Source organism: Xiphophorus couchianus, chromosome 9 (genome assembly GCF_001444195.1).
Source record: "Xiphophorus couchianus chromosome 9, X_couchianus-1.0, whole genome shotgun sequence".
Lineage (NCBI taxonomy): Eukaryota > Metazoa > Chordata > Actinopteri > Cyprinodontiformes > Poeciliidae > Xiphophorus > Xiphophorus couchianus.
Window position 1 is genome coordinate 18,936,774 of NC_040236.1, and position 15,481 is coordinate 18,952,254.

The 15,481-nt window shown below is 40.3% G+C and overlaps 1 protein-coding gene across 7 annotated transcripts in view; it reads left to right on the top strand.

Moving 5' to 3' along the window:
* The window catches only part of ralgps2 (Ral GEF with PH domain and SH3 binding motif 2), an 83,558-nt gene extending 72,012 nt beyond the window's left edge, over positions 1-11,546 (top strand). For 4 of the 7 annotated variants that reach the window (XM_028026965.1, XM_028026968.1, XM_028026966.1 and 1 more), the window contains exons 10-21: positions 320-457; positions 1,971-2,061; positions 2,894-2,961; positions 3,037-3,166; positions 3,399-3,550; positions 3,649-3,703; positions 4,272-4,349; positions 8,061-8,166; positions 8,564-8,656; positions 10,296-10,401; positions 11,077-11,168; positions 11,268-11,546. In XM_028026965.1, coding sequence (XP_027882766.1) covers positions 320-457; positions 1,971-2,061; positions 2,894-2,961; positions 3,037-3,166; positions 3,399-3,550; positions 3,649-3,703; positions 4,272-4,349; positions 8,061-8,166; positions 8,564-8,656; positions 10,296-10,401; positions 11,077-11,168; positions 11,268-11,297 — 1,139 coding nt within the window. In that variant the 3' untranslated portion in view covers positions 11,298-11,546. The remainder of the gene's footprint in view (positions 1-319; positions 458-1,970; positions 2,062-2,893; positions 2,962-3,036; positions 3,167-3,398; positions 3,551-3,648; positions 3,704-4,271; positions 4,350-8,060; positions 8,167-8,563; positions 8,657-10,295; positions 10,402-11,076; positions 11,169-11,267) is intronic. The other 3 variants (XM_028026969.1, XM_028026970.1, XM_028026971.1) reach the window with 3 other exon arrangements.
* The last annotated feature ends 3,935 nt before the right edge of the window (positions 11,547-15,481 follow it).

A 15,481-nucleotide genomic window follows, 5' to 3' on the forward strand; every position in this document is an offset into this window, starting at 1 on the left:
CCGCGTTTGTCCCCTAAAGTCATCATTTATGTAATAAACCTTTACCTTTCGCTCTGAGTGGCTGCCAAAAAAACAAGATCTGTCATTGTCTGCTTATACTGGAGCAACGTCTGTTCAAAAAGCTGCTTTGTTTGTGGTCATCTAACACATGTAGACTCAAATAGTCTGAAGATGCCTGCTGGTTTTACACCGAACGCATCCCACCTGAATGAGTGAACCTAGAGATATTTTGCTCCGTCGTCTCGTCCGGGCTTACCCATTGATCTGAGCTCTGCTCTCCCAATAAAACATCTCTTCTTCCTCCTCCTCCTCCTTCCAGGGATGTACCTGTCCGACGTGACCTACATCGACTCGGCCTACCCGTCCACAGGCAGCATATTGGAGAACGAGCAGCGGTCCAACCTGATGAACAACATCCTCCGAATCATATCGGACCTGCAGAGATCTTGCACCTACGGTGAGACGCACTCACGGACGTAGTTTGCTTCGATGCGTGTGGGTGTTGATTGTAGATTGGGTGGCAATATTTCAGTCATGTTCAAAACGTTTGAAACTTTCAAAGAAGATTAACTGAAATTCACAGGAATTAGAATGGATTTGTTTGGAAATAAACGGCGATAAACTTGGAATTTAAAACGATTTAATGTGGCAGTTTACAGTCAGGGAAGATCTGTTTCACAAGACAGTTGTCAGAAAAAACAAGCAAGATTTTCTGTATTTACCCTTGAATATAGATGCTTTTCTTAAATGAGACGATCATCTCGCACTGCTGACTGCTGAGGTATTGAGGCCATGCCCCCTACATTCTCTATAGCTGTAGTTCAGAGCTCAAGACTTATTCTAAACACATTTTGGTTTATGAACTACATACGTTAAATAAAATTTTGCAGATTTTATAAGATTCATATTTTTTACATATAATAATAATAATAATAATAATAATAATAATCAGACATTTTATTTATAAAGTGCTTTTCAAGACACTCAGACTCTGTACAGTAATAAAGACTAAAAACAATAGTAACAACAGATGTTGACCTTACTAACCTAGGACAAACAAAAATGTTTTAATATGATCCAGTGTCTTTAAATAAATGAATTCTCATGGAAAGCTTCCAAATTTGAATACTTAAAAAAATCCCTTTAAATTTAACTACCTTTGGACATTAAATGTTCAAACCTTATGCAACCCTACTGGTTATACTGGGACTGTAAGCTACTTGATTAGACATTAGATATTAGCCGCCCTGTACGCTGCCCCCTACTGGATACCCACTGATGTTCACAGTTGATTTCTCTGAGCCAGAATATCCAGCAGTCGGATCAATTGAGGACTATTTTGTTCATATTTTGTAATACATGACTATAGATAACAGCACATAGATATCTCATGTCATTTAACAACTATTGGCAGTTTTAAATTAATATGTTGTTTAGAGAAAATTAAGACACCTTCATATCCATTAAAGTGGACATTATGCATTTTTTTTAATTTAAAAATGTAAATATTTTTCATGATGAAAGCTGATTCAAAACACTAAGGATAAAAAATAAAATAAAGAGGGGGTAAAAAGACGAGGAACGAGAATCGCAATCTCTTCGCTTCATTTCCTGTTCCCTAAGAGGGAAGACTGTGACGTTACCTCTTATAGTTCAGCGAGTTTTTTATTCCACAAAATCCCATAGGGTGAACACCGTCAATATTGAAACAAATACTGGCATAGTACAACTTTTGAACTATTCCTAAATGAGAAATAAAGAAGAAAAGAAAAAGAAATCATTGTTTTAAATCAGTATTTTTGGATTAAAAGAGGAAGTAGTCTGGAAATTGTAGCTTTTTGGGTGAGTGCGTCCATTCCTTTGCCGGCTCTTAAGACCAGAATCTTGAGGTTTTTTTTATTGTTTTGTTGTAAATTGAATTAATTCACTCATGTTTCAGCTCTGGTGCATGAATGTGTCTTCTCTCTCAGATATCCCAGTGTTGCCTCACATCCAGAAGTATTTGAACTCTGTCAGGTACATCGAGGAGCTGCAGAAGTTTGTGGAGGATGAAAATTACAAGTAAGACACACTTAAGTCGCTCACTTATTTAGCACCAAAAGAATGGAATTAAAACTGAAACTTTTTACATTAGTTTCTAGCTAATGTTTCTGTTTCTGTTTTGTTGAGATATAGCCATGTCATACACCTCTACTGTTAACAATAGGAAAGACAAAAGGACATGTGCATCATGTGTGGAAATCTCCATGAGACACAAAATGAACTATTTACCTAAATTTAGTCACATCTACAAACACTTAAAAGTTTAAAACAACTGGACTGTGACAATAAAGACCCAAAATTTATTTGCATAATCAGAAAAGATAAAAAGGGAAAAAAACAACACTGAATTGGCAAAGTTCCTCTAAGAGGGACATCTCAGGGGTTTTCAAGTCTCCATAAGAGCTACTTGTATTTTTAAGCAAGCCACACATCAGATGCTTTTAATATATTTATATTTGTGGTGTTTCAAGGAACCGTTCATGTAGAATCAAGAACAGTTTTGCGATAAAAATACTCTTAAATGACTTCAACACATTCTACTATGCTTATATGTGACATATTCATTGAAAGACATATTTGAGAAGGAGTTTCCACGAACAACCCTGAGCACCATCCCAGACACGGTGGTGGCAGTATCATGCTTTCCTCCCAAAAAAAGTTTTTATGCCTTTTTTAATCTTCCCTCGTTATGCTGGTTATTTAACTGAAACAACTTTCTTCCACTGAGGCACCAAAATGCTTCACAGTGCTAATCTGATTTGGTTTCCAGCTCTCTGTTATTGCAACGACAATCACTATTCATCTCATTTTTAATTTAAAGAAAGCGCCTAATTTCACAGTTTTCACCCAGGTTGTCTCAGAAGATCGAGCCAGGCACCAGCACCCCTCGAGCCAACGCCTCCAAAGAGGATCTTGTTGGTAAGTCAGAATTATTGGATCTCTCTTCTACTTTTGTAATTTTCAATTTATTTGTATTTTCATTTTTTTTAACAGGTCAGGAAGTGTCGTCCTCCCCTCTCTGCGGTCGTAAGGGTTCCGTAGCGGCCGACGTCCCCGCCACTCCTCCGTCCCCCAGGAACCTGCTGCCCTACGGACACAGGAAGTGCCACAGCCTGGGCTACAAGTCAGTCTGACTTTTGTCTTCACTCATCGATTCTTTCATCCATTTATTCATTCACGTATTTATGTTATTCATTCATTTATTAATTTCCCACCCCCTAAGCTCCCCCTCAATCATGGCTTTAAGTTAGCTAGAAAGCGAGAAGCGAAGGTTTTTTTTAATTTTTCTTCTATCCTACAGCAGTGCTGTCAGCTCCCTTTATGTCCCTCCTCTCTGCTGTGTTGTGTCTCCTCAGTTTTATCCATAAGATGAACACAGTAGAGTTTAAAAGCGCCACATTTCCCAACGCTGGCTCCCGTCATCTGCTGGATGACAGTGTGTTGGAGAGCCACAGTCCCAGCAGGGGACAGGCAGAGAGCTCAACTCTGTCCAGTGGCATTTCACTCGGTGAGACTGAAGCCTCCGTAACCTTGATGAAAAAGCCACAGCGGTAGCCAGGTTGCATCACGGTGACATTCACCTTATGGTTTCTGTCCCCGGTACAGGGAGCAGTGAGGGCTCCGAGCTCAGTGAAGAGATGTCTTGGCCAGCTTTTGAGAGGTAATGCATCCCATTTCTGCAGGTTACCGTGCAGATCATAAAACACTGTCATCGCTGTGATCACATGTCTGTTTTTTTTTTTTAAAAGAAGCCTGTGCAAATAAACTGCAATAAATCTTTTAAACAATCCCAGCGTTTGCTTTCAGGCCGTCACGCCTCATCCCGCCACTCCTGCTCTCAAAAACGAGCGACGATATGCAGACGCTACTGCTTGTCCAGCAGCCTAAAAATGCATTTCTGTGCTTCGATAAATCTTTTTACTAATGCCCCCTTGTGTGCGCGCGTGTGAAACGTACGGAGCCACACTGACCTGATCGGGAATAACATTTTAAAAACTCCACAAGCCTGAAGAATCATCCTAACCTCTTTTCCCAAAGCACCATTGTTTTTGTTTTGTTTTTAAAGTACCTCACATCCATTTTTAAATCCTCCAACTAACTGACCACTCTTCATTCAGAGCTAACCTGTGCAGTTTGAACGGGGGAAAAAAACAAAAACCCACACACAGATTAACAGTGACCCGTGCCCCGTATCCTATCCTGTCCTATCTTATCCAATTTCTGAACAGGACTCGGTTCTATCACTCTCTGGGCCCAGTGACCCGTGTGGCCCGCATCCCGTACAGAGGAGTCCTGAGGCCCAGCAGGTACACCCACCTCGACCAGAACCAACTTCCATCTGATCCAAAAATCTCTCTCAGCCTTTTTGTTTGTTTTTTTTTTTTTGTTTGTTTGTTTTTTGTTTCCCGCACGCTTCATTCGCTGCCGAGCCGCTGCGTGCTGGTGCTTAGCCGGTGTAGAGTTGAGGCATAATCTGGGGGTTTGGGGTGATAGTGCCGGGTGTTGGTGGGACACAGAGAAGAGGTTCTCTTCGGGGCTGCAGGTTCCTGTCTTTTTGCTGCTGTTGTTCTGTATTCTAACTGCAGCTTTTCTTAGATTTTCTTGTTCTTGCATGTCTGTCACTCACACACACATGGTGGGGGGTTAAAATGGAGGTGTGGGCCTCCGATAGCTTTGAACAGAAAGGATGACTAGAGCTGCAGCTTAAAGTAGGAGTGGGCGATGTGATAATGTTTTTAAAACATTTTAGCTGCCAAATCTGGCCTGATTACAGCAGTAGAGAAATTAATAAGAAAACTGCTATAAAACAGAGAATATGATACAATTTGTAGATGGAATCTGGGATCTTTTTCTCCCTTTGTAATGACAACAACTTGGAAATAAATGCCAATAAACGTTTGATTATATTTAGTGCTGTGAAAAATATTTTAATTCTTACAGATTTTTCTTTTTTGTCATTTGTCAAACAAACCAGTTTTAATGTCAAAGTAAGTACAATGCCATATCTTACTAGGGGGTGGGCATTTATCGTATTGTTGATCAATTGTAGAAGGTTTTTTGATTTCATTGTTGAAAAATTCCAATTAGCGATGTTTAAAAAAAAAACATATATAACTGACATTATTATCAGAAATGTTTTTTTTTTATTTTCTCCACTGTTCCACGAAAGCTTCAATAAATATCAGTAAATTTGAAAATGTGGTTAAACGCTGTTGCTGTGTGCAGCTTAGTGATATAAATCACACTGCTTTAACTGAGTGGTGTCCTGAAGAAGCCTGTTTGAAAAGGAAATGCTTTCAAGAACACAATTTGTTTGCGGTGCTATGAATGATGCGTTCACAGCCATACAGTAAAAGAGAAATAATCTATAGTTATAAAACATTGTTACCGGTTTCACAACAGCACCACAAAATGTCAAGATAAAATTCTAAGCCCATATTGCTCAACCCTGTTTCATATTTATATAAATATGAAGTATCAAATGTGAGTAAGTGCAAAAAACCAGATTTATAGTTATGATTCCATATCTTAGGAAGAAAAAATAATGATCAAATTGACCTGGCCTTGAACACTGTTATGAAATCATCTAAAATGAACCTGTCTGACAACAAAAAGTAACTAAAGCATCTCAAAAAACAACACAGCAATAACTTTCTCATTTAAGGTCATATTGGTATGGACAGCTTTTTTTCCCCCTCCCTAATAACTTAAATCATAATTTGAAAACTGCGTTTTGTGTCACTGTTGTCTGATATTAACATCCGTTTGATTAATTGAAACATTTCAGTTTGACAAAAAGCAAAAACCAAAGAAATCTGTGAGGGGTTCAATACTTTTTTTAAACAGCACAGTGTTAGACCCTGTGTGAGGCAATTCTGTCCATTGCAGCTTAAAGCAGCTTTCAGCTTTGGATTCATAAAACCGGCTATAAACAGTTGCAGTGAGATTTACCTAAGTGGTGTTGTTTGCCTTTTTAATTAAAATGCAGGCTTTGAGTTTGGCTCTACAGTCTGAGGCTGAGTGCTTTTTCAGTTTGAGTCGTGGTTGATGGAAGTTGGCAAAATTGCACAAATGAATGAAAATCTTTTTATTTATTTTTTTAAAGTTCTTCCACTTGAAAGCTTTGTTAAATGTTTTTTTGCTTGGAAAATTGAGTGAAAATCATGATAGTGAATTTGCGGTAAATCGATGATGTTGATATTTCTGTCACATCGCCCACTCCTAGGTTGAACAATTATGTATATATTATCTGGTAATAAATTACTTTAAAGCTTTAGATAGGGGGGGTGGGAGACATCTTATGTGTCAATTCTGATCTTTCTAGACTGTAAACTTTAGCTCTTAATGTAATTCCAAAGTATTCTACAGCTTGGAGCCATAATGAATCCCTGCAGATACGCTGCGCTCCTCATATTAATGGACACAAAGTAGATCTTGATTGCTGATGGAGAAACGAAGAGAATCAGTGAAGACATTCCTACGGAAGCAGAAACCGGCCGTCAATGCTGTTATTTTTTTATGTGCTTTTCTTGGGATCTCATTATTGGAAAATAACGTATTTTTCATGTTGAAAGGAAATAAGTTTTTTCATGATAAGCTGTTTGTCTGGAGATCAATGTTTTAGTCCAAAAAAATGACAAATTGTTGATCCTCCCCTTCTGTTCATCTGTTCATGGTGTCGACATGTTTGCTCTTCCGCAGAGCGTTATGTGGCTACAAATACAGACTAGCCGTGACAGTGCATTTAATTACAGCCAGTAAACTACATCATTCACACTAAATTGGCTATAAAAGAGTCATCTCGTGTTGCTGTCAGAAAACTTCACTGCAGATGGCTTTGAAATTTATAGCAGAATTAATCTGGTTGTGAAAGCTTTGACTGAAATCTCCAAGTCAGCAATCAAAAACACACATCTGTCTATACAAATAAATCCTGAGAAGTACAGAGATCCAGTTATGCTTAAAACTTATGTTTAAGATTTAAAAATATGGATGCACAAAGTTCAATAATTTGCCCATAACATCAGTAGGCTGTCCTGTGGTGGTGATCCAAAATAATCAAACATCACATTGTTAAATCTTGGAAATTTTTTAGCTGGACTACAGTGAAGTTATCTGTTAGCAATAAGAAAATAAAGTTTTTATAACAAGTTTGAGTTACATAGTTTATGATAAGTCCCTAAATGCATCATCATAGCTATCTGCAGGTGTTGCCACAAAGAGGCTGGTTTCTTACTCTGACTGGGAAAATATGAAAAAATAGGTAGCTAGTTATGTATATGGAAAAAGTCTGGAATTTAGCTAGCTAACTAGATAGACAGCTAGAGAGATAGATGGATGACTGTCTATCTTGCTACCTAGCTCGCGCTCTGTCTGTATGTATCTGTCCAAAAGTTCACAGTGAACTTCACAGTTTTGTTTCACAATGAATAATGAGACTGGGAACTTTGGAAGCTATGACATGAGCTGTAGGAACCCTGGAAAGCTCTGGAGAGCAAACAAGGGTTAACGAATTAAACTGAATTAAAGACGAACCTCACCATATATTTTTCATCATGTGCTTAGAATCTGTCAATATGACATAACAAAACTAGTTACAGTAACAATAATATTATAAAGTGGGGACGGCTGCTTTCTGCTTCCATATATTTTTCTTGTAGGGTGAATATTTAAGCCTGTGGTTCTCTTTATCTGTCAGCCTTCTTCACTGAGTTTCCTGCTCTGATCCTCCAGACAGACACAATCTGCACACCACCTTCCCCGCGTCTTTTCATGCCTCCGCAAACGGCAGCGTTAAGATTTATATCTGTGAAATATCAGTTCTGTCAAAGGCAGACAGAAAAATGTTCCATAAAAACGTTACAGTTCCGCACAGGCGGGATTAAAGGTAGCTGTGCAGATTGTTTCTGCTTTTATTGTTGGTCTCTCTCCGATTTTATTCTGGTTCATTGCTCTGCATGGCGATGCATGGGACTTTGTTTATACGGCGTGTGATGTCTGGCTCTGTTCTGTTGCAGCTCGGCTGAGTCGGAGGAACTTGCCGTTCACCTTTATCCCGGAGCCGTCACCGTCCAAGGGGTGCTGAGACGGAAGACCGTGCTCAAAGAGGGCAAGAAACCAACCGTGAGAACATGCCGATACGCTTATTTAAATCAGGAGCATGCAGTGTGCATCCGTGTGTTTTTTATATGTAAAAACTTGATACAGAAACACCTGGGTAGTGTAGAACGGATGTGTAGAATGGGTGCAGGAAGAATATGATCTGCTGAATGCCTCTGTTTCCTGTGCAACACTATGAAAATATATCAGGTGTTTTTTTCTGGTTTTGCATGTCTGTTACAACATGCAACAGACATGCAAGCTTTTTTACAGTCCATCAAAACGAATAATTTTCGGGTTACTTTTCTTTTACATATATTTCTGAACACACATATTTTTTTGTGCTTTCTCTATTGATTTTTAAAAAATGAGGCTACTTATTCACTGTTGGGTTCATTTTAATATGTCTTTGTGCGTCCAGGTGGCATCTTGGACCAAATACTGGGTCGCGCTTTGTGGAACTCAGCTTTACTACTACCCTGCCAAGTCCCTGAAGGCCACAGAGAGGAAGCATGTAAGTCATACTGAAACCTTCAGTCATCGCTTGCGTTTTGGAGAGCGCTGCCCAAGGTTGTTTTAGTTGTTTTGGCAGACAAGGGCAACAAACAGAACACAGAGACTCACAGTGTCTCGTTCTCCATATGAGCTGCAGTTGTGAGAGGAATGCTCCAAAAGCGTCTGTGTATTTTATAAGGAGTGAACACATGATGGTCATTACTTGCCTCTAAAAACAGCTTAATTACCCGATGAACTCAGAGAAAAACACTTTGCTTGTTCTTGTTAACAGAAAACAAAGGCAAAAAGCTACATCCTCTTTTTTTTCTTTTTAAGCTGTTCAACGAGATGTTATGTGATGCCCTGGATCGTTCTGCTCGGTAATTTGAAGGAAGAAAAGATTCAGTAAAACCGAAAGGTTGGAGAAGGGAACAGCCGAGGGGACAAGATGTCCAGAGGCTGTTGGGTTCGTGTGAAGTGACCGGTCGTAGTTTGCGCAGAGAAGATAATAGGAGCCGTGTCTAAGTGGCTTCACACAAAGCTTTTGTCAGTAATTCTTCCACTTCAGTTTGAGCTTTTAGAGGCTTCCTCTGTTAATAAGTGGCTTTTAGGAAAGTAGAGAAATGAAAGAGAGCATACAGGAAAAAAAAACCTACCTGCATCTCATTTATTATAGCTGAATAGTTTAGCAGGAGTCCTCACAAACTGTGTATCCCAATAATGTGTATAGTAAATCATTCTCCTGTATACATCCAACTTCTTTTTAGTATTTTCTCTATGGGGAACCTTTGGAGCACGAGTCAAACTCGAGGCTCATAGGCCAAATCCGGCCTGCCGTAGCTTTTTATTTGGCCCTCTAGATTCTAGCCTAAACATTAATTGTGATTTATTCCTGCAGAATATTATGTTATCAATAAAATCAGTGCAGTTTCTATCTGTTTACTGCCAAATTATATCAATCAGTCCCTACAGTTTCTTCAGAATTATTATGGAAATTCACGCAAAACCAACAAATCCCTGCACTTTTTTGCACTAATAATTGGGGATTTATTCCAGATTTTTCTCAAAAATTATCGAAAATGTTCTTATTTGTACTAAACGGCTGCCGCAGCCTTAGTTAATGTCGGACATTATCCCGTGATCTATACAGCGAGAAATAAAAAGTCACATTTACTGTCATGAGTAAGTGCAAATATTTATATTTATGCATTTTATAGCATTTGAGTTTTAAAAAAACAAAAACAAGTTTTACAATTTTCCTTAAGAAAAGCTCAAAGTGAAGCTAGAAAGGGTTTCTTTATGTAATTAAACGTAAACTCTCAATAGACTGATTACCAGAGTTGTAGCTCCACTTTGTATAATGGATAAAATCATATTTGACAAATAGAAGTGTTTTCACTTAAAGCACGTAATGTTACTTACTGTGTTACTTACTTAGTGTTTGGTCCTAATATTAAGATATCTACCCTAAAATATCTAGAACCTACAACGACTGTTTAAAAAAATGCAAACACTAGTCATGGCGTTTCCCCTTTTTTTCCTGATGCAGTCATAGTACTATGTTTTTATTCTCATCCAGAAGTGATTTTATGGAGGATGTCGGCTTCTGAGGCTTCTGCAAAAACTAACTGTGTCCATTTTATTTGTCCTCCTCTCAGTTTAAGTCCACGTCCAGCAAGAGCGTGTGTGTGGTGGGTCTCATGGCCATGATGGCCGACGATCCAGAACATCCTGACGTCTTCTTGCTGACCGACTCTGAGCAAGGTGAGACTCGAAAAATACAACCTCAGCTACTTTGATGTTTATGTTATTTCAGTTATGGCCAGCTGTGGCTGTGAGGATAATTTATCTTCACCTACAATGTCTTGTGTTGTAGTCGGCTTACTGGATTTGCTTCCCTCAAAGTGAAATGAGACATATTAATCTAAAACATAGTTAAATTACTTAACAAAGAACTTCCCCAGTCTATATGTCAGGTGCATGTAAAAAGTATTCATCCCCTTTGGATGTTTTACCCTTTTGTTGTTGCTTTTAAAAATAATTAGAATCGACGAAATTAGGGTTTTTTTGACAAAAAAAAAAACAGTCAAAGCGAAATCTGATTTCACAACAAATAAACGTGCCGATTTGTAAAACCAATATAAGTGTAAAACATCCGAGGGGAGTGAATTCTTTTTATAGGCATCTGTACAATTTAGGGAACTTTTGGCAAAAATCGGTCAAACTGGATTTTATTTAGGAGGACAAATTCATATAAAGTTTCCAAATCTGGCATTCCTCATGAGAGTAGCATCCACTGTCGCTTTGCTTTCATTTTACTGGGTCCCTGAAAGTCGAGCAGCACTTCAGCCGTCTTTGCAGACCACTGAGAGCGCTGGTGGAAACGAGGCGCTCCTCTTTTCACCCTATTTTTTTTTTTTCTCTCTCTCTGTTGTCTAGGTAACACCTACAAGTACCAGGCAGGAAACAGGATGAACGCTTTGCTCTGGTTCAAACATCTTAGTGCTGCCTGTCAGAGCAATAGGCAACAGGTAAAAAGAAAGAGAAAAAAAAAACCCACACACCATATGGGTCACAGATGCACACAAACGCACTGCGTGCTTTCTGTAAATTATTGTTTCTTAATGCAGGTGCCAGCCAATCTGATGTCATTTGAGTGAGCGGACGGTGAGAAGAGAGGGTTGAGGAAACGGAAGCGAGGAGGACGAGGAAGTGGAAGCTTTCACTGCCATGAGCCCCGACAGACCGACTCTCACCCCCCTCCGACCTCACCGCAGCCTCACCTGCCACTACTGCCTTAACCAGAGTTCCTAGTTGTGTCTGTGTGTGTGAGCGCAGGTCTGTGTGGAGACAAGCGACTGCTTTGGATGTGCTGACCACTGAACAAGGACCTGCACCACTGCTCCCGACTCCCACTCGCTCTCCGTGTCTTTTGTTCAGCACTCCAGCGGAGCCCTTACACTTCTATCTCCCCCCCCCCCCCCCCCCCCCCCCCCCCCACCCCCCACCCCCCACACACACACACACACACACACACACACACCCCGATGTCAACATCTGCAGCTTCATTAGTATTCTTTCTGAAGAGGCGAGCTCATTTTAATCACGTCTTCTTCCAGCTCACATTCGGTCAGAACACGCTCCAGAGCCATTTCTGCTTGAATGTTACAGTTTTAGTTGCTTGTTTTTGCTTAACGATTACTTGGATCACACACACAGAGAAACACACACGCAACGTTCTGTTATCACACCGGTGTGAACGTAAGGGCTCCAGCTTCTGCAGGAACAATTCCCTCCATTCCTGAGTGTGTACAGTTTTTAGTGGAGAACTTGCCCTTGTTTTTCTGTCATTTACTGAATTTACTAGATGTTTGTACAACTGCATCAGGGTGGGCGGAGCTTCTTTGGATTTTTCAGAAATCTCGTCTGTGGTCCACAGTGGTACGATAAACCCAGAATCTAAGCTAAGTTCGTGGTTGGACGGATGCTTTCCAGTTTGTTTGTTTGTTGTCGTTTTTTTTTAATTATTATTATTATTCCAATGTTTTCACCAGAGAGGAAATGCTGCGTTTCCTGGACTCGCGCATTCAAAACACTAAAGACTTGAAGCTGTGAAAAGTCCAGGAGGGAAAGAAACAAGAACTAATGACTCGTGATTTTATCTCCTCTGCTCCCCTCTGGCCCATTTGGTTTGTTGGAGCCTCCGTTCTGGAGCAGACACTCGAAGCTACCCGGAGCCATACAGAGTCTGTTTTTAGGCTGTTTTTTTTTTTTATTATTATTATTTTCTGTGTTGTTCGGTATATGTTTTTGTTGTTTTAGTTTTTTGGGGGTTTTTTTTCTTCTGGGAGAGAGGGATGGTGCAGTTCACAGTATTACTGTTGCCCAGCAACGGAGGTTTGTCTGTTACATACGAATGTTTTTTTTTGTTTGTTTTCTTTTTCTACTTTTGGAATATTTTCTTTGAACCCTTTATTAATGATGTGAGGAAATTTTCAGAAAAAAAAAAAAATCAATTTTGCTTGTCCGCTTTAACTAATCCCGGCTCAGTTTTAGGCTCCTAACGAAGTGGCGCCTTGGGTGGAAAAAAGGAAGCCTCATAGGTGGGGATTAGTGCCAAGTGACATCAGCCTGACTGCTTTTTTTCTTTTCCCTCCTCTGGTTGACGAGGCATTGAAGGGTTATCAGCTAAAGTCTGTGGGCCGCAGAAATCCTACCGTGATTCACGAGCAGAACCTGGTAGAGAGGAGAGGAGGGCGGAGTGATATTCAGAAATAGCAAATCATTTTATGAGCAGGTGTTTGTTTACATTGTACTGGTGCATCTCAGTAAATTGTAAAATTGTCAAAAAGTTAGCTTATTTCAATTGAAATTGTTACATAAAGTCAGGCACTCCTTCGGAATCACTTCCAAATTCTTGAATGGGCATCTTTTCCTTCCACTAAACCTTCCTTAATCTGCCTGGATACTCAAGTGAACGACCAGCTTCTTTAGCAGCAACTTTGTGTGGCTTACCCGACCTGAGCAGTAACCTTTTCCATTAGCTACATTTGTTCAAATTAACAGAAATAAAACCTTGCCACTTATCGCCCTGTTTATAATAAATCTATATAATATGAGTTATACGTCACTGAATTACTGAAGTAAGCCACATTTTCAGTGGAATAGTAATTTATTTAGATGCACCAGTGTGTTTATACAGCCTAACCCCTTCACTCTGCCCGCTGTACCGTACTAGTAGGAGCTGATTTGTGCACAGGCACATGTGTGGCCTGTCTCTGAGGTACAGTGCTGGAGCAGAGCAGGTGGTTAATGGGAGGCAAATCTCAGAACTAACTCTTACCTCCTGTCCTTCATCTCTGAGGTGATCCCCAACGTCACAGACACACACCCTGATGTAGAAAATCTGTCCTTTAGCCCAGCATACTGTACAGTTTAATGGTTCAAAAGAGCCACTTTTGTTTAGGTCAGACATTATGTAGATGGACAGGATCAGGTTAGGAAAACAAATGAGAGAAAAAGAGATGTTATGGTGGACGAACCTGTGGAAGAATGAATGAGGAAGCCAAAGAAAGGCATGTGTAATGTGTCTCTGCAAGTGTGTGTGTGAGGGAGAGAGCCTGTTCATACTTCTCTATTATTTTTTTTAAAAAAACGCAATGTAATCAAAGCCAGGTGAGGCGGCCTGCCACTGCTGAGCAGTGGTGGCGGGCGGCCAGTTTACCCAATCATCCGTGTGACTAACGGCTGACGCTACGGCTCCACGCCGGCTTGCTTTGCGCTGGACGTGTGAAGAAAAGGTGGACTCGGAAGTGGGAACTGAACCGGATCAGAACAAGGGACTGCTTAGAGGGACAGTGCCACAAACTGTGGAGACGGGCCCGGCCGGGGGTTTGGCCCGAAGAGACAAAGAAGGTTAAAGTGTATTTAACCCTGGGGACGCTGGAGGCCGTTTTCCTAACCGGACGGCGCCGGTGAGGCACCGGGTGACTGCATGAGAATCAAAGCGAAGGATGTGAGAATCTGCAGAGAGGACTGTGGAGCAAAGTAGCTGGGGGAACGGATCCCCATCCTGACGGCGATCACCTTTCTTTGCATTTGCTTTATCTGATGCTAATTGACAATGACAAATGAAATTACAACCTATGTAACTGAGTTTTATACCAGAGCAAATAAGTACTTTATGGGTTATCTGTGAATTTGAGTTTAATGATCATGACAAGCACTTTTTGTGACGTTTTCCCCTCACTGTTACCTGGGTTTACATTGTTTTTTATTATTATTATTATTATTATTATTCACTTCTGTACAGCGTATGGTCAACATAATGGAAACGCATTGAATTAATTTTGGGATGTTTCAGTCGTAGATACTGAGCCGACATTGACATGAGATCCATTTTTGTTTTGTGTAGGAGTAGAAACTGCAAGTATTGGTCTCCCTTTAGAGCTTAAAGCGCCAGGCTTTACTTTTCTCTGCTTCACCAGACTGTTTCCTTTAAACTGACCATACTCTCTGCACACGCACAGCTTCCACCGTATTACCCGCTTTGTGTCGCTAACCTGAGTTCAGTCGAGCAAAAGCGTTCAACCCCGAGGAAGTGTTAGTTTATTCTTTGAACCAATGTGACTCTGTGCCACCTGTCGGGTTTCATTCACTGTTTACCAAGAACGGCTACGACGGCTTGACCTTCAGCTGACTCCGTGTGTCTCTGTCTACTTGTGTCGCGGCCGTGGCGAGCGCTGTGATCTCTCCTCTGAGTGATGCGCTGCCTGGTGTGAAGACTGAGAACCAATAAACACTCTGCCCTGTTTTTTTTATTATTATTATTTTACTTTTACTCCACACTTCAGCTCTGTGTTTTTGTTCTCTTTAAAGTTTAATATTCAGACTGTTTTAGTAAGTGTTTAGCAAAAATGATTAATTTTCCCCCCCAAGCCCCCAAGACTACAATGTGTTTTACTGGGATTTTATTCAGTGAACCAGCACAAAGTGATGCGTAACTGAGGGGAATTAAAAGGATGAATGCGTTTTCCAGCCACATCATTTTATAGCACAATCAAGTTACCATGTTAACTTCAGTTGTTATAAAAATGATGTCAAATATGACTTAAAAAGAACTTTGTCTATGTGATTTAACACCATGAAATGGGGCCTCTGTCTCTTTAAAAGCTCCTCTTTCTGAAACGCTGCCTTCAGGAAGTCATCACAGAGAGGTAGCTTGCATAATGAGCTCAGGAGATGTGCGCTTCCATAAGGTGTTTGCTAATTGCTCCTGGCTAGTCTGAAGGAACTGAGTGAGGGAATCTTGAAAACCAAGGAAGAACTTTGTCTCTAAAGGCGG